The 19,746-nt window shown below is 37.5% G+C and overlaps 1 protein-coding gene across 18 annotated transcripts in view; it reads left to right on the top strand.

Moving 5' to 3' along the window:
• epb41l3a (erythrocyte membrane protein band 4.1-like 3a) overlaps positions 1 to 19,746 on the top strand; it is an 81,049-nt gene that overhangs the window by 43,282 nt on the left and 18,021 nt on the right. For 10 of the 18 annotated variants that reach the window (XM_053683440.1, XM_053683438.1, XM_053683445.1 and 7 more), the window contains exons 4-16: positions 297 to 401; positions 486 to 528; positions 1,206 to 1,281; positions 1,473 to 1,691; positions 1,871 to 1,958; positions 5,142 to 5,294; positions 5,388 to 5,485; positions 6,787 to 6,962; positions 9,605 to 9,688; positions 13,554 to 13,771; positions 16,306 to 16,353; positions 17,988 to 18,023; positions 18,407 to 18,472. In XM_053683440.1, coding sequence (XP_053539415.1) covers positions 297 to 401; positions 486 to 528; positions 1,206 to 1,281; positions 1,473 to 1,691; positions 1,871 to 1,958; positions 5,142 to 5,294; positions 5,388 to 5,485; positions 6,787 to 6,962; positions 9,605 to 9,688; positions 13,554 to 13,771; positions 16,306 to 16,353; positions 17,988 to 18,023; positions 18,407 to 18,472 — 1,410 coding nt within the window. The remainder of the gene's footprint in view (positions 1 to 296; positions 402 to 485; positions 529 to 1,205; positions 1,282 to 1,472; positions 1,692 to 1,870; positions 1,959 to 5,141; positions 5,295 to 5,387; positions 5,486 to 6,786; positions 6,963 to 9,604; positions 9,689 to 13,553; positions 13,772 to 16,305; positions 16,354 to 17,987; positions 18,024 to 18,406; positions 18,473 to 19,746) is intronic. The other 8 variants (XM_053683454.1, XM_053683444.1, XM_053683452.1 and 5 more) reach the window with 5 other exon arrangements.

Below are 19,746 nucleotides of genomic sequence, written 5' to 3'. Positions count from 1 at the left end.
TCATACGACAGCTAGCAACGATGTAGTGAAGGCTTCCAGCCGACCGCTGGCTGAGAGATGAAGCCATCCAACTCAAAGAGCATGATGATGATGTGTTTAACTGAAGTCTGTGTGCTTTAGTGTGGCCTAAAACAATTAGTGATTCAACATTTGTTGATGGCGAAGTTACTGTGTTGTTATCTGCATTGTGTCAGCATCTCCCTAGTCAAAACCAGTTCATGCATGTATTGTGACTTGTGCATAATGTAATGGGATCGTATGAGGATGGAGCTGACACAGGATTCCTCTGTCCACAGAAAAGAGACAAAGGCCAAGTGCTTTTTGACAAAGTCTGTGAGCATCTTAACCTTCTGGAGAAGGACTACTTTGGTATCACATTCCGTGATGTAGAAAATCAAAAGGTAGGCGTTCGCTTTATTTTAAGATTGGAAAACGAATAACTCCCTTAAACAAACAGAATGTTCTGAGAGTTGTTATGTTCACAGAACTGGTTGGACCCAGCCAAAGACATGAAGAAGCAAATCAGGGGTGAGTGCTTATAATGTTTAGATAAACAGCATACATTATATTGAGTCGGGTTTCTCATCGAAAATATATTTGTCACCTATAGCTGAGATTTATAAATTATCAACTAATGACTTTTGAGTATTTACAAGTGATTTTGAGGGACTGCACATCTTTAATAAGCATCAGGCGAAAGCTAGACCACATGTAATCTTGAGTCTTGATATGCTTTTGACAGTCTAGTCAGAAATTATACACATACATGTCAATCAGCTTGTTGTAAACAAACTAGGGAGCTTATTACATAATTAATAGATTTATGATCAGCCTGAATGGAGCAGTTCATTTAAATAGTTGTTTGTAATCCAAATTTACAGGAAAAATATAGAAACCTTAGAAAATAAGTAGAAAATAACACAAGGCACAAGAACACGCCATAGTTACTAAATATCTAGTAACTATGTTTGTGGCACTGCTTGACTACATTTATTCACTATTATACTATTATATACACTATTATAGATTCATATTAAAATATTCTTTTAAATCTTAATCTCTTCCTTTCAATTGCCCTATCTGGTTTAACAAAGGCCAGGCAAATGAAATGATTCATAATATCATTCAGCTTTGAAAGTGTCATTGAGGCAGTCTTAGCCTTCATGTTGTTCTGGGTTGTATATTTTCTGTTATTTTTCTTTTAGGAGTTGCCTGGAATTTTTCCTTCAATGTGAAATTTTATCCTCCAGACCCTGCTCAGCTCTCTGAGGACATCACAAGGTCAGAGCAATTCATTGCATTGTAATCGCTTAAACACTCAAACTGACATACAAAATTATTCAGAGAACTATCTATTGTAATCCATCGTGAACATTTTGAGTGGTACTGTTTATTTCGTTGGACAGTTCCATTAAATGCATCTGTACCCAGTGAAGTACGCCTCTTTATTGCTGTCTGTTTGTTTATCACAGGTATTACCTATGTCTGCAGTTGAGAGATGATGTAGTGTCTGGCCGTCTTCCCTGCTCCTTTGCCACGCATACAGTGCTCGGTTCATATACAGTCCAGTCAGAACTGGGAGATTACGATCCAGATGAGTACAGCACCGAGTACGTCAGCGATTTCCGCTTTGCTCCAAACCAAACCAAGGAACTCGAAGAGAAGGTCATGGAGCTCCACAAGACCTACAAGTGCGCTTCACATACTCTCTTCAAAGATATATTGATATAATTGAATATATATATAATTATGTGTGATTTATCTTAACTAAATGTTTAGCATTTTAGTTTCAGCTTTAAGAAATTTCATGGCGATAATCCAGTCGGTATGGCATTTGGGAAATGATGTAACATTGTCCATCTTCCATCAGAGGGATGATGCCAGCTGAAGCTGAAATGCACTTCCTAGAGAATGTCAAAAAGCTGTCTATGTATGGAGTGGACCTCCATCATGCCAAGGTAAAGTACTCGTAAAGTAATCTTTTTGCATTGTTACACCACCATAAGAAAGCAGGAGTCATTTCGTAGCTTGCAGCATTCACTCCTCTTTTTCCATGTTGTTTCAAAGAAATTCTGCATTTCTTTTTTTTTTCCAGCAGTACATTTGGGAATATATCAGGGCACAGAAAAAGATCACCTTGAGATCATCCTAATTTCTGTTTATACATGTGGTGGCTTGGGAAAACGTGTTGAATGTCACTGTGGCAACAAATAGGCAAAAATGTTGAATTCTCAACTTTAAGAATGTATAAAATATACTTCACCAGAATGATATGGAAATGTTTTAGGTGGTCTTCTGGCAAAGGTTATCTTGGCTAAGGAGTCAGTTTTACTAACACAGTGGTAAAAACAGTAAGTCTGCCTAAAGATAATGAAGCCGTGCTTTCCTCACACGGTGAATGTCAGGCTTTTTGTCGGATAGCTACTTGCTATTGTGAACTGGATATAAGCCTAATTAATTCAGTGTGTACAGTAGTCGGATAAGAATGTGAAAATGTCTGTGGTGCACTTGGGTTGTACTCTGAGTTCTGCTTGCTCCTTTTCTCCTCCCAGATTTTGAAATGATAGAACTTCTAGTTAAGATACAGTACATGCAGCCTGTAGGAGTTTTCTGAACGATATGCAGTAGAAAATTTCACCATGTGAAGAGTTTTCCCAGGCTGCACACATTTAGCTCAGTTTCAATTCAGTTTTATTTGTGTCGCACTTTTAACAATTCTCTCAAACAGCTTTACATAAGTATCTAAATTCAGGATATAGATTTGAAATTTACGAATTTAAAATCTAATAAGCAAGCCAGTGGCAAGGAAAAACTCTCTTAACACTTCATGTCTCGTAAATTATATATCGTTTATTAATGCCTGCAAAATGTATATGTTTCCCCATCACACTGTTAACCATTTATGTTTCTTAAACTACATCCACTTTTAAGTGCCATAATTTTTATGTTAAGTGTTGCTCTTTTGTTTTATGTGTGTTTTTGATGCATTTTATATCCAAAGTGCAGTAGTACAGTGTTAAAAGTGAGCACCTCTAGCACAATAAAAGCACAATAAAGCAAACATACAGTATATAACAAATTCATTTGCTCTCTGCTGCTGGTTAAGGAGCAAAGCTGAGGTGTTTTTAGTACATGACAGGGTCAAAGAGTTAACAGAAAATCATGAAATTATGTATAAATGCTCCATGCCTTAAGCCAATGTTATACTATGGAGACAGAAGGTAATACATTTACCTCCGTAGCCTTTTCCAAAGTAGATTTGTAGACAACATCAAGTAACCTACCGTTTTATCTACTTTTCTAATACTTCAGAATGGTCAAGCAATACAACTTTCAGTAGACAGCAGTCATTAAAACTAATGTAATTCCTATTGGAAAGAAAAAGGTAGTTTAGGTGTGCAGTTTGTTATAATAACGCTCCCCTTCGGGCTGAGTAGGCAATTATGATGTAAACATTCTCAATCTCTCAAACTAATTTCATAGTGAGTGGCTTTAAATATAGTCTGTCAGTTTGAAGCACATTGCGTCATCTTTCATACTGCATATTACTTTTATCAATATATTTAATCACATTTGCTTATAAAAAAAAATAACCCATCTGTTTCGTTTACATATTATAGAGAATTGAAGCATTAAATCATTGTTTCATTACAGGCTCATTTCAAAACAAGTGGCCAGACAGTTGAAAAAAATCTTGATCAACATTCATAACACTGCTAACCTCAGTGATTTTCATAAATGGTCATTGGAGCGGTCTCATCTGAAATAAGAAGAGACCAAGCAATGATGAGCATGGAAAATGTCCCTAAATTTGGTCAGATCAGCCCTCTTCTTTTTTCCTTTTCTTACTCAATGGCCTAGTTGGTAGGAAGCTTCTTTGAGTGCTTGTCTCCAGCTAAAGGAGAGGTAAGGCTGCATTCATGCATCTGTGTGTCCATGTATATGTGTGTGTATGCTTCTTCCGTCTGACCCTAGTCTTCGTGCATGACCATGGAGTGAAGATTCCCATTGTCTGAGCTGCAGCTGATTTGGCCACAATACGTGCGCTATTGTGGCTCACTGCCTATTCTCAGAATGCCTGTATGCGGAGGTTACATTCCCCAGAGAAAGATCTCCTCATAGTGCCACATGTTTCACATGTTACTGTAGAAACACATTGTTCAGTCCCAGGATAATAATATATAAGCTATCATTTCCATCAGCTCTTTAAACCATTCATTAGATGGGAAACATTTTAAAAGGGCTCCATTATTATGAATAAACACCACGTTAACAAATAGCTTTAGTCACATCAAGATGTGTCAAACACCCACTTGTATTTATGACATCCATTATCTTCCCCAGAAAACTTCCTGAAAGATTGTTCTAATATTTATTTTTTTTGTGTGTCTGCCTAGTGGTTTCAATATTCCTAATAATTAATGGGTTCAAAGCCTCAACAGCTGTGATTGTTTACAGTAGATGTTGCATTGAGTAGATAGCACCAATGTTTTGTTCAGCATCTGTCATCTGTGAAATGCGTGCCCATCTTTGAAAGGCTTTTTATTTTTCTGATGTCATGTTCTGAATGCCCGAAAAAATTTCAGTAGCCCACCCATCACACGGATGAGAAACACAATTGCATTCATTTGTGTGCGATCATTTGAAACGGACCTGTCAGAGAATCATATTCTGTGCTAGTACAGCACACAATTGAAGCATAAGGACATGTGGGGCTGACCAATGACATTTACACAGCCCAAAAAAAGAGCCAGATTAGGCTCCACATTGCCTGCTGAATGTCTAGTGCATTTTCTTCTCTCTCAGGGGTCTTACCTCATGTGCTGCTCAACATTGGTTCCGCATCTGTACACTCAACGTGACGTTACTGCAGTGCAACACTGTTTCCAAGTCATTTTACATTTTGATCCACCATTGGTTAAAAAAAAAAAAAAAAAAACTTTTCTGACAGGCTGGATATATTGCCAGAGATTTTATGGCTACCAGCAGTTCTCTGCTGAAAGTTTTGTTTTGTTTTTTTTAAATAAAATTTGACATATTACTTTGGAGCCACTCAGAAAACTTCAGCTGTTTGTCCTGTGATTGTTGTCTCTTTGTTTATGAGGCACTGTCCCAAATTTATCTACCTAAACATTCCTCAGGATTCAGAGGGGGTGGAGATAATGCTAGGAGTGTGTTCATCTGGCCTCCTCATCTACCGAGACCGACTGCGCATCAACAGGTTTGCTTGGCCCAAAGTCCTCAAGATCTCGTACAAGAGGAATAACTTCTACATCAAAATCCGACCTGGAGAGGTGAATTCGGCGTTTCAGTACTTGGATGGCCCTTTTAATGCAACATGCTGACAGATATATAAAATGTGTTTTGTATATGTTATTAATGTCTAGTTTGAGCAGTTCGAAAGCACGATTGGCTTTAAACTCCCCAACCATAGAGCAGCTAAGAGACTCTGGAAGGTTTGCGTGGAGCACCACACCTTTTTCAGGTGAGAATTATGAAAGTGGGAGATGCATTAAAACTTGAGTAGTTCTAGTAATTTTGCAATGATTATGACTAACTTTTAGTTAGTTCTTAGATTTACATGATTTAGATATAGGTGTTACATAAAGAATAAAAATTGCAGGGCACGCTGCTATAGGAAAATAATCAGTGAGTGGGTAGTGTGATTTTGAATGACAGTACCACCCTTAAAATGATCATTTTCCTATAATAACATTTCCTGAAGTTTTTATTCCTCTTATACCATAGCATTTTGCCAAAGAGTAAAAAATGTTTTTAAAGAGTCTATATGTCACATCAGTTTATACTTACTTCTTTTCGTGGAATGTTTTGTTGAACGTTACTGGTATCACTTAAATTATAGAAGCTATAAACAGTCATTCTCCTGAAATTAATAAAATGCAGTTTGTCATGTTACAGAGGAAGCGTAAAACTCTTAAGTCCTCTGGCCTTAGACTTTCCTGCCTTACCTCTAACTGTTACCCAGTGCGGACACTGGAGACTCCTTCATAAATGTTAATTGATGTCTACAAAAAGCTTCACCATATCAACAATTATAAGATAAATAACATGTATTTTAATCCATTTGTTATTAGACTTAGTTAAGTGGCACAGCCACCATACAAGTCCCTGTGAATTAGCTGTTACTGAAGAAACCATAACGTATTAGAAAAGGAACATTAATATAAATTTGTGATTTGCCTTGCAGTCAGCACTATTACAGCACTACAAGCCATAATGTCAGAAAATTAATCCAATTAGTGATGTGCTATAAAGGAAAGTAACTTACAGTTTTGAGCAATAGTTTTTATCTGTGGGTAAAATCACACACAGCTTTTTATTGATGTGGAAAAATCGTTGCCAGAAAAGCAGTCTGTTATTTCTTTTAAAAAAAACTAAATTTTGTTCTTTTTCACAGATACAATATTGTCAGAGACAACCTATCATTTAAGGGAAAAATTATTAAATAATTCATTTTTAAAGGGTGTCACTATTAAATGTCATTTGCATTAGCCTTGATGCTTAAACTCCCATGCTTCTTTTTTTTTTTTTTTAGCAGGTATTAAAGCCTAAACAAGAAAGAAGCATATATATATATATATATATAAGAGAGAGAGAGAGAGAGAATTTATGGATTTTAGGTGCAGTTGATAAAGGCTTCCTGACTTTGGTAAAGAAGTCACATTTAGGCATCTATTCGGTAATATGAGAATCCAGAAGCATTGCACTAACTTATGGGCACTTTATACCAGTATGTAACCAAAGCATATGAACATTATTTATCAGGTTGTTATCTCCTGAAACCCCACCCAAGAAGTTCCTGACTCTTGGTTCCAAGTTCCGCTACAGTGGCCGAACCCAAGTCCAAACGAGACGGGCTAGTTCACAAATAGTTCGCCCAGCTCCCTTCTTTGAGCGCTCCACCAGCAAACGCTACATCATGTCTCGCAGTCTAGATGGAGGTTGGTTCAGTCTTTCATTCAATATGTCTGTAACCTGTGGTTGATTGTTTAATTGCTACAGCTATATTCATTTAATATGCATATTAAATTGTGATGTTATGCAAATGAAATCTCTACATTTACATAAGGACTATAATTCACTAGCATATAAGTCGTTATAAAGTGATTAGCAGAACTGTACAAAAGTTGCTGTTTCTCATTATGGCATTGATTTTTAAAATGCACTGAAAACCTGAGCCTAAATGGATCATTATTTAAATTGATCTTTTATAGATAAATTATTCAGCAAGCCCAAACTGCAAAATTAATTAAAGTGCAAATAAATGTTGTATCTGATTTGAAGAACAGACTTTTAATCAGTTCTACCTTTAGTCAAGTTTAATGAGGACAAAGCTGATATACTATTCAGTGACATTATTATAACATTATCCCTTCTAATAAGGCAGTCTTTGAGCACCGCCTGCCACCCGTTCCAGTCACTGTATTCAGTTACTATAGGGCACTGTCGTGAGAAAAGTAACTGACTGATGTAATTGTAATAAAATTGTAACTGTAATATCTTCAGATGTACCAATAGAAACAATTTGCTTTATTGGCATTTATACACTCAATTACCATAATCTGTTTAACAGTGGTGTTTTTCTCTAAATCGTATCTTGGCCAGGAGCTCGCACACTTTATGAGCTCAGGCTGTTCCTCACAATGATGCCAACATGTTTTTGTGCCTCTGCTAATGGCAGCATGTCAGTCAGCCTCACTGGAGTTTGTTATCCTTTGTGTTCACATTGCCTTTTTCATCCAGCATGGCCTTCACTCCCTCTCTACCCACTGTTTTTATCAGCTGGTTCCAGACCTCCATTAATGTCTTCCAAGTTGCTTTGTAGTATCTCTGCTGAGAAGCGCTTGTTGCTGTGCTGGTGCGGCTCCTCTGATGAACTCCAGCATTATTTTGTACTTCTTTTCCTGAAACACATTGCTGAGAGCAAGACAGAAAGACAGGCCAGGGATTTTCTTCTTAGCATTGTTTTGATAATTTCTACTTCCAAATGCACACTTACACTTTTTCTCTTTCCTCCTTGTTTCTAATTAATGGAATAAATTACAGTTTTATTGCTCCCTGAGAGCTCATGGAAGCTGGCAGACTTTTGATTTTGACTCTTGTTTTGAACACTGTGGTTTTGACTACTAATGTTGTTATTCTGCTAGATTTAATGAAGAAACATTCCCTTGATGTGGACAGTAATTCACATATGAAATGATACAGAAATGAAACTATTAATTTGAACAGTGTAAGCCTACTTTACCTGTGTGAGTTCCCATTATCTAAGTCCTCTGTAATGAGACTTTCTAAATGAGAGGGCTGTGGCTAAACTTCCTTTCCTGTGCAACTGCGTATCACTCCCAATATATTGACCATTCAGCTAGGAAAAATGCTTCAATATCAAACAAAGAAATATAATATTAATAACTTGGTTTAAGAACTCACTCTGTTAAAAAATATGGATGATATCCTGGCTCATATATAATGAATATAAACAATGCATATATGTAAGTGAGAACTGATAAAGACCAAATCAACTTCTGTGTTGATCTTGATTAGCATGAATGTAATGTAAAAGGTATAAGTTTAACATGCAAGAGAGACATTAACAAAGCAAATTGCACTAGCACCTCTAATAATAGCTAGTAGTTGCTGGTTAGGTATAACTTTTCATGCAATGTCTTGGCAAATATGTTTATGTTTAAACAAAATAAAAATAGATATATATACTGTAGATATAGGAGGGTTGTTTTTTTTTGTTGTTTTTTTTTGCCTACTCGATGCCTGCCTTTTTTAGGGCTTTGTTTAACTACAATACCTATGCTAATTGCTTATTGCTGCATCATACAGATTTTTAGATCAACACTGAATTAACTTCATTTAACAGTCTTGTGTCCTCTGCAGTGCATTCTCCTCAGTTTGCCATCACAAAATGAACACATGCAGCTAGTGGTTTAACATGTACGCCTTTTAGGAAAAAAACAGAGCAGAGCTTTATGAAGCGAATTTCAGGCTCATAAATTATAAACAACAGCCTCAAACAAAGCAGCTAGCATCTAGTGCAATATTATGCATTGATTGCTTCCAAGTGGTGCAACAGAAAAGATTTTCAGGATCGCATGAAAAAGTAACATCATCCATCCCACCCAGAGAGCACTCCTGGCTATGGAAGGCTGTGGCAGTTTTTGTCAGACTTCAAACTTGTGATCACAAACTGCCACAGCCTTCCATAGCCAGGAGTGCTCTCTGGATGGGATGGATGACGTTACCTTCTCCTGACTAGTTAATCGTGGGTGTTTATGAGTAAATGTATATCGAAGAGGGCAGTCAGTGCTTTCCTCCGAGCGCATTCAGCAGCCTTGTGACATGGTACGAGTAACAGTTAAAAAAAAAGTGGTTGCTTGGAGCAATGGTGCCTATGAAATTTCTTTATTATAAGTCTAGAAGCGCTACAGACTGTACATCAGGCACATTTAGAGATACTAATAAATACGTTAAATATTCCTATGTAGAAAAGATGTGCCTCAGATTGTTGACACATATGGTGTCTTTCCAGTTGACCAGTCAGCAAGTTTTCTTGTGGTGTTGACTTTCTCCTCAGCTCAGCGGAGCATCCCCGAAATCACAGCGACTGTAGTCCCAGGATCTAAACCACTTATCACTATGAATGGCACTAAACCAGCAGGTAGATACGTGCATCTCCAATCCCCAGCCTAGACCATAAAAGCTTGCTAGTTTGGACGGTTATAGGTGCGATGGACTACTCATTATCTGTCTGCTGCAATCCTCTGGCCAGCTTTGCATGCTTTTGACTGTTTAAGCTGCTAGCCTAGCATGTGCAAGCTCACTGCTAGCTACAGTCTCCCCTTCTTAGATTTCTAATATTTTGTCTTCTGGGAATATTTGTCAGCATGGCTCATACCACTGACTGCTAATTTCTTTAAGTAATCTCGTTGACTAAATCTCAGAACATTCCCCAGGTAAATTGAGGACATTGAGCTATTGGGTCATACAGAAATTTAGGATAAATCAAATTTCTAGTCAGAAGAGTTACTTTTTTTTTTTTTTTTAAAACATACATAGTGTATGATATTTATAGACGAAGCATGAGAATGTCAAGATGCTATTGTGTACACCACCACATTATTTCATTTGTGTAATTTGTGATCCAGCTTGCTGGCTCAGCCTGATTGGATTGTTTACTTATGTTTTTATATGATAAAGCAGACATATTCAACTTTTCATATTTGTTACTTTTTTCTCATGAGGCCCACTTTCAGGTTTTTTGAGACCATATTTGGCATATCCTGAATACATATATTTAACTGATGTTAACTATATGTGTCTGCTGTTAGCTAAGTGGTAGATTTGATAGGTTTTGTTTCACATTAATGAACTCAAAACATTCTCCGTTTACTGTGACAGAAAGCGAGGGCACTCCGTCGGTGCATCTTTCAAACAGGAAACTCAGTGGAGATGAGACCACTGGCCGAAACTATACTGAAGTGAGATGGGGGAAGGAGACAGGACCGCCTCATTTAATATTTATTTGTTGATTAGCTCATCCGCTGTTTTTATTATGAAAAAGTAGACTGATCTTTTGGCATATTATTTAGTGATACTTTGTTCTTGCATACTCTCACATTAAAATGTGAAGCTCCCAGGCAATTTCTGTAATGGCTGGCAGGTCACTCACTGCAGTTCTTTTGCCCCATAGTTTGCAATAATAACTCTGCAATAAGGGTTTTCAAAGTAAATTAATCCTTAGGCATGGGTTTCATCCTAATGTAACTTTTAAGTAATTTTTCAAAAACTGCTAGTGTTTTAAAGCTAATGTCCTGAAACTAATATGCTGAAATAGCTATCATATGTACACTATTTGTAGTATGGTACTGTGTGGCTTGTGACATAACCACAGGAAGTTCCAGTTGTCATGTAAAAGCTTAAATGAGGTGGCTAACATCCCTTGTACAATTCTGTTTTGCCATAGCTATCTACTACAGAAGTAAGCATTGAGAAACACTAATGAGTAGCTGCTACAATATATTGTATTTAACCAGCCTGTTTTCTTCACCTTTTATTAAACATTCTCTATACATGCAAACCTCCACCTCATACAGTTAATGTAGTTATGCACATAACCCACAATAAAAACAAAAGCAGTAGCAATACAGATGAATTACCTCAAGGAAAGAATGTTTAAAATTAGTCTATAAATATAATGATTTAGGGAAGAAGCAAAGAGCTACAGAAGTAATGGTTGTTTTTAAATCATTACAGCCAGAGAAATTATTTTGAACATTGTTTTACAAATGACAAAATTTCAGTAAACTGAAATAAACTGCCCTGTATGTCTATTGTAATTAACGTGAACATCCTAAACTAGGGTGAGTTGAAAACAGAGAAACCTGAAGTCTAGAAGTATTAACTCAATGGTAGTTTATTACAACCCCTATTCCAAAAAAGTTGGGACAGTAGGGAAAATGATAATAAAAACAAAGAGGAGTGATTTGTAAATGTACTTTGACTTGTATTTAAACATAAAACATAAAGACAAGGTATTTGATGTTTTACCTAATCAACTGCATAGTTTTTTGAATATAAAGTTTATTTTGAAATTGATGCATGCAACACGTTCCAAAAAAAAAGTTGAAACGGGAATTTAGTACTAATAGCGATGTGACAAGTTGAAATAAGAAGGTTATGTGAAACAGGTGAGGCAATCGTTTAATCATAGTATATAAGGAGCTTTCAAAAAAGGTCTAGTCCTTCAAGAGCAAGGACAGGTCGAGGCTCGGCACTCTGCCAACAGATGGGTCAGCGAGTAATCCAAGACTTTGAGAACAACATTCCTCAAAGACAAAGCAGTAGGATTTGTCAATCCAGTGAAATCTCTGTGCATAAAGGTCAAGGCTGAAAACCACTTCTGAACGCGTGTGATCTCCGATCCCTCAGACATCACTGTATTAAAAACCTTCATTCGTCTGTAATGGATATCCTGACATGGGCTCAGGAATACTATGGTAAACCTTTGTGTCAATCAACACCATTCGCCGATGCATCCACAGGTGCAAGTTAAGGCTTTACTATGCAAACCAGAAGCCATACATCAACCAGAAGCGCCATCAACTTCTCTGGGCTCGGTCTCATCTGAGATGGACAGTAACACAGTGGAATCATGTTTAGTGGTCCGACGAGTCAACATTTCAAGTAGTTTTTGGACTAAACAGCCGTCATCCCTTTCCAAAGAGGAAAAGGACCACCCAAGCTGTTATCAGCGTCAGGTCCAAAGGCCAGTGTCTGTCATGGTATGGGAGTGTGTCAGTGCCCATGGCCTGGGTAATTTGCACATCTTTGAGGGCATCATTAATGCAGAAAGATATGTACACATTTTAGAGCAACATATGCTGCCACCAGAGCAGGACAACACCAAACCATATTCTGCCTGGATTTCAAGCGCATGGTTGTGTAAGCAGAGAGTGCGGGTGCTAGCTGCCTGCAGTCCTGACCTGTCTCCGATTGAGAATGTGTGGCACATTATGAAGCGCAAAATAAGGCAACGAAGGCCATGTACAGCAACTGAAGAAATGCATAATGGATGAATAGGAGAAAATTCCGCTTGCTTAACCAACTAGTGTCTTCAGCGCCCAAATGCTTAATAAGTGTTATTAAAAGAAAAGGTGATGTTACACAGTGGTAACCAGTCGACTGTCCCAGCTATTTTTGGAGTGTGTTGCATTCATCAGATTTGAAATGAATGTATATTTTCAAAAATAAGTTAAATTCACAAAGTAAAACATCAAATAATGTGTTAATAATGTGTTTTCAATATAGTACAGGGTGAATTTAATTTTCAAATGACACTTTGGGGTTTGTTTGTTTTTTTTGCATTTTCCATACTGGCCCAACTTTCTCGGAATTGGGATTGTAAAAAAACTATTTCAATTAATGAACACTTATTGTATATTTGCTCTTTGGAAAATGCCAGTAGGGAATTGCATCTATAAAGATGTAAACTATTTGATTTGGCAGAATTACATGACAATATATGGTGTTATGGCAGAAGGGGTTCAAAAGCAGTAAAACACCTAATGAAATAAAGATTTTTAGAATGGTATAAAATATAACAATATTCTATAGATACCAGAATGAAAAGTTTACTGGGCTTTGACTGTGACTTTGTATGTGAACATATAAACAACAGAATCATTATTGTGCTACTTGGATATTGCTTTTGATTCTTGTCATGGATCAAGGCTAATATCTGGAAACGAGGGCTGCATTTTTGTGTTTCTGGTATGTTCATTTTGCTGTTTCTTTGATGCTGTTCTCGTAATCCCTGTAGGTTTGAAAATGAATGCAGGATGGCTTTGCTATTATTGATTGCAATGTCATGACATCAGCATCCAAGCTTTGAGCATACTGCATACTACAATACATATTTGAATTATTATGCAATGAATGAAAAGCTGTGTGTGTGTGTGTGTGTGTGTGTGTGTGTGTGTGTGTGTGTGTGTGTGTGTGTGTGTGTGTGCATGTGTGTGTTGTAGAGATGGGCACAGCCTTGTACGGTGCTGCAAAGGGCATCGCCATGAGTGACCTCATCACTACAATTACACCAGAAAAGAAGGCCGAGGAGAAGAGATCGGAGGAGGAGGAGGAAGTGGTGATGGTAGAAAATGTTTTTGTGGAGGAGGAGGACGAGACGACTAAAGCTACAGAACTGTCACAGCCAAGTCCACCAACTCCTGTCCGACAAGACACAAGGGTATGATGCCTTTTATTAACATTTTCCTGAAAAACTTGCTACAGCTAAACACTTGCAAAATGAAGTACTAATTTGTGTGTTGTTTATTATTAATGTTATATACTTTGCAGTTCATGAGTGATTGAACATTGACACAAGGTTTATTTTTGTAGGTTTTAATATCTGTAATGAATTCTCCATTCAGTATCTGAGGCTATAAAGACCCTTAAGGTTAAAAGGCTAGCTCCTAACTAGCCGATTTAGAAGAAAATCCTAATCCTAATATTAAGACTTTTTTCTGTCCCAACAGTAATTCATAAAGTATAGTGCTAAAAGCAGATCCAGAGGAATCCTAAATCATCACAAACAAATCCAGATGCAAATCCCCAAACAATCCCAGACGTCTGCTGCCAATTCATATGTTTGATATATTTAATGACAACATGCTTTCAGACTGCCTGATGTTAATTGCAGGATTATTTCACTGATTTTGGAGTTATCAGTCACCTCATCTAAGTAATGAATTACTGTTGGTGATCAAAATTTACACAGCTGTTCACTACTAGGCCACGGGATAATTGCAGTCATGCACTGAAGATGAACTGCAAATATCATTGGTGTGCCATGATTTCTTGTTGTTACTGATTGATATCCATGAGAGCAGAGAATTTTTGTGAATTTTTTTAACAAAAGATAAAAAGGTCAAACAATAAAGACAGTTTTTTAAGCCTTCTTTGCTCATATTTACCAAGAGTGCCAATATTAGTGGAGGTCTCTTTGTATGTATGTATATGTACAGTATCTCACAAAAGTGAGTACACCCTCACATTTTTTTAAATATTTGATTATATCTTTTAATGTGACAACACTGAAGAAATGATACTTTGCTACAATGTAAAGTAGTGAGTGTACAGCTTGTGTAACAGTGTAAATTTGCTGTACCCTCAAAATAACTCAACACACAGCCATTAATGTCTAAACCGCTGGCAACAAAAGTGAGTACACCCATAAGTGAAAATGTCCATATTGGCCCCAAACTGTCAATATTTTGTGTGGCCACCATTATTTTCCAGCACTGCCTTAACCCTCTCGGGCATGGAGTTCACCAGAGCTTCACAGGTTGCCACTGGAGTCCTCATCACGGAGCTAGTGGATGTTAGAGACCTCGTGTTCCTCCACCTTCCGTTTGAGGATGCCCCACAGATGCTCAATAGGGTTTAGGTCTGGAGACATGCTTGGCCAGTCCATCACCTTCACCCTCAGCTTCTTTAGCAAGGCAGTGGTCGTCTTAGAGTTGTGTTTGGGGTCGTTATAATGCTGGAATACTGCCCTGCAGCCCAGTCTCCGAAGGGAGGGGAACATGCTCTGCTTCAGTATGTCACAGTACATGTTGGCATTCATGGTTCCCTCAATGAACTGTAGCTCCCCAGTGCCGGCAGCACTCATGCAGCCCCAGACCATGACACTCCCACCACCATGCTTGACTGTAGGCAAGACACACTTGTCTTTGTACTCCTCACCTGGTTGCCACCACACACGCTTGACACCATCTGAACCAAATAAGTTTATCTTGGTCTCATCAGACCACAGGACATGGTTCCAGTAATCCATGTCCTTAGTCTGCTTGTCTTCAGCAAATTGTTTGCGGGCTTTCTTGTTCATCATCTTTAGAAGAGGCTTCTTTCTGGGACGACAGCCATGCAGACCAATTTGATGCAGTGTGCGGCATATGGTCTGAGCACTGACAGGCTGATCCCCCACCCCTTCAACCTCTGCAGCATTGCTGGCAGCACTCATACGTCTATTTCCCAAAGACAACCTCTGGATATGACGCTGAGCATGTGCACTCAACTTCTTTGGTCGACCATGGCGAGGCCTGTTCTGAGTGGAACCTGTCATGTTAAACCGCTGTATGGTAATTGGCCACCGTGCTGCAGCTCAGTGTCAGGGTTTTGGCAGTCTTCTTATAGCCTAGGGCATCTTTATGTAGAGCAACAATTCTTTTTTTCAGATCCTCAGAGAGTTATTTGCTATGAGGTGCCATACTGAACTTCCAGTGACCAGTATGAGGGAGTGTGAGAGTGATGACACCAAATTTAACACACCTGCTCCCCATTCACACCTGAGACCTTGTAACACTAACAAGTCACATGACACCGGGGAGGGAAAATGGCTAATTGAGCCCAACTTGGACATTTTCACTTAGGGGTGTACTCACTTTTGTTGCCGGCGGTTTAGACATTAATGGCTGTGTGTTGTTATTTTGAGGGAACAGCAAATTTACACTGTTACACAAGCTGTACACTCACTACTTTACATTGTAGCAAAGTGTCATTTCTTCAGTGTTGTCACATGAAAAGATATAATCAAATATTTACAAAAATGTGAGGGGTGTACTCACTTTTGTGAGATACTGTGTATATACATATATGTATGTGTGTGTGAAATAATACTGTGCAACTTGAGCATTAAATATACGAGAAATAATAAAATAATAGATTGATTTCTTTCATTGCATGCTTTCAAATGGATGTGTGCTTGTTTGCACATGACAGACTGATTTTACAGACACTGCTATTGATGGTGAATTGACAGCTACTGAGGTTTGTAATATAGTTCCCTGTACCCTGACCATTTCACACATATCAGCACATTTATTTATTTGTTTGTTTGTTTGTTTGTTTTCATTAAAGGGGACCTATTATGCCCCTTTTTACAAGATGTAATATAAGTCTCAGGTGTTCCCAGAATATGTCTGTGGAGGTTCAGCTCAAAAAACCCTGTAGATCATTTATTACACCATGCTGTAAATGCCCCTTTTGGGGTGGAAGTAAACACACACTGTCTCTTTAAATGCAAATGAGCTGCTGCTCCCCGCCCACTTTCCAGAAGAGGGAAACTTTACAGCTCGTTCTAGGCACATTAGGCATGAAATTTGCTAACAGTCACATTCGGAAAAGTGATTTGCAAAAATTCACAACATATAAAATGCAATACTTATGTCTTCTGGATATGAAGCTGGATCATGAACAGTTGGTACTGATCCATGCTTGAGAATCAACTTTTCAGCAAATCCTGCATTGTACTGACCCTCGTTCAGAAAGCAGTCTGGTGTAAAATGATTCGAAAAAACATATATGAATTTAGCTATTTTTTGGGGCACATTTCCTTCAAAAATAAAACTACTCCACTGTGTTTTGTCCAACTATTTGTCCAGTTAAATAAGACTGAAAAGAACTGAATACATACAGACACACACCAGAATATACATTATTCATTTAGGACTATAGTTTAATTAAATGCGTTTTTTGCATCCATAACAATAATGCATAAAATTTATATATAAGATAAACTAATATGTAAGTTTATATTATATAATAGTATTTATGCATTACTTTTTATAAAAGGTAAGACTGATAAACAGTAAACTGAAGAAAGTCATGGTAAACGCACCCCGTGCCGCGTGCAGACCAACTAATCGATAATGAGATTTTCATAATCGATTATTATCGATTTTAACGATTCGTTGTTGCAGCTCTACTTACAGTGCTTACGAAGCTGAAGCATTCTTCTTATCACTATAGCTGCTCCAGCATGGAGAACATGGCGGACTGTGTACAGCTCACTCAGGGGAGGATCTATGCTAATAGGGCAGAGGCCATCACCAGTTGTGGGCGGGGCCTGTTCTAATGTGATGTTCTGATGTCACATTTTGAGACACTCTTTATGATTTATGGGGAAATTAAAAAATAACAGTGGATGGATTTTTACCAATATAGGGTGGTTATGTACAAACACTGCCGACACACATTTATGTTCAAACAGCATGTAAAAGTGAATTTTGCACAATGGGTCCCTTTTAAGTATATTTATTAATTTGTCTCCAGATCACCCAGTTTTACAGCAATATAGTGAAAAACCTTCATGCTTATCTATCCATATATCTATATCTATTTATACACTTAATTGAACATTTCAGTAATGATCAGTAACGATCCTTTTAAACCATTGATTTACACTTAGCAGGGAAGCAGATATTAATATTAAAATAACTGGTTTAGTAATATAGTCAGCCACTATTTTTTTTAACCTGTTGGATCATCTAAGAACAATTTGTTCTGTATGCCTTTTCCATTTATCATAATCATTTTTTTTTCACTGACAAATTTGCAGCATTATCTCTCTTTTATTGTTTCACTGATATGATAATGTCCAATTTTGTGTCTCTTGTTGGCAGTCGGACCAGGAAGACGAGTCTGAAATCAGGAACCAGGTGAGAAGACTCTGAATACTATGGGTTTCATTGCAAATAGATATCAGTAATAAAGATATCATTGCAAAAAGATATATAGTTACAGCTGTAATATCATAGTCAGTTTGAGAAACTCAAAAAAAAATAAAATAAATAAAAATAAAAAAACGACATTTGATTCAGTTTACAGCTTAGTCTAAAATAACAAAAAATGTTCCTCTGCATGTATGTGTCAATATGGGATGTAACATATGAGAGATCCACATGAAGTGTATGCAACATCTATGCTTCCAGCAGCATGATATTACCAGAATGTTGATAAAAAGAAGCTGCTTCACAAAATTCATCATTTGTGACAGTAGGAAGCTCTCAGTTGATAAATTGATGTCTCTTTTACTCTGCAGCCCAGTTTTAAGAGGAGAATTAAAGGAGAAAATGTGTTTATCAGACATAGTAGACTGATGCTGGAGGTTGGTAAGGAATGGGAGATGTAGCGCATGGAGTGAAAACAAAACACTAAAATTCAAGTGTGTGTGTAGCATGTAGCAGCTTCGGACTTATGTTGAATTTGTCCAACAGAACAGTTAGAAAACACGCAATAGCTGTGACATTATCTTAACATTTGCAGTCTCAAGCCTAGTTTAAAGCACTGCAAGGTGTTGATTGTGTCTTGCTGTTTCAATGTCAAGTGTTGTGATTGTGGTTCAGCATTAAGGATGAAATTGGAAGCTCGGCTTGCTTTCTTCCCTAACAACTGAGAATAGCAATTGTAATATAGCGACCACATAGCAGCCACACTAATAGTAGAGAGAGGCTTATTTGTGTTTGTGGATATTGCATACACTGCCAATCAAAGTTTTTGAACAGATGGAGTTGTTTTGTTTGTTTGTTTTTGTGTTTTGTTTGGGTGTTTTTTTTTTACAGTTTACCCACTGGCAATTAAACAAGGAAAAAGATTTAAGCACGTGTTCCATTGAATACTTTGTATTTTAAGGACGTCTTCATTGTTCACTATCAGATTGTAATGAGACTTTAAATGAGTGCTTGTTTGCTGCACTGTTTGTATATAACTATAAGTTACTGTACATCTGGATTTGTCTTACAGTAGATTTTATATCAGGGGTTCCCAAACTTTTTTGTAGCAAATGACCCTAAATGCACATTATAAATTTTCTGTGACCCCAAGCCTTGACCACTCTGCATTCCAGATTTATAATATAGGACTGCTGTAACATTAGAACTTTTTATTATGCGAGTAACGTACATCTGTGTAACATAAGCCACTATAAAAGGAATATTCCTCAAGCTTACTTAACTGTCTTTTGCATGCATGTGCAGAAGCAGCAGTAGCACATGGCACATTATTACCACACTCATTGCATATCTTACGTACATTTGTAAGATTTAAAAAGCGGCATTCATTAGACAGCACATCAGAGCCAAAGCATCCCTGTCTCTCAGGTTTCCAGGTCAAACTGTAAAGTGTTTAGCGATTTCATGCACAGTTATGTTAAACACACTGATGAGTTCTTTTTTCATGATTGTTGTAATGGGCTCGAAAACTCTGACCTTGTACTAAAAAGTATTTACTAATCTAATGTTACAGCAGTCCTGTATTATAAATCTGGAATGTAGGGTGGTCAAGGCTTGGGGTCACAGAAAATTTATAATGTGCATTTAGAGTCATGGGCACACAGTTGCTTAGTGGATAGCACGTTCACCTCACACCTCCAGGGTTGGGGGT

Source organism: Ictalurus punctatus, chromosome 1, assembly GCF_001660625.3.
Source record: "Ictalurus punctatus breed USDA103 chromosome 1, Coco_2.0, whole genome shotgun sequence".
Lineage (NCBI taxonomy): Eukaryota > Metazoa > Chordata > Actinopteri > Siluriformes > Ictaluridae > Ictalurus > Ictalurus punctatus.
The sequence above is the reverse complement of the archived record's forward strand: the minus strand, read 5'-3'. Positions and strand labels throughout refer to the sequence as shown.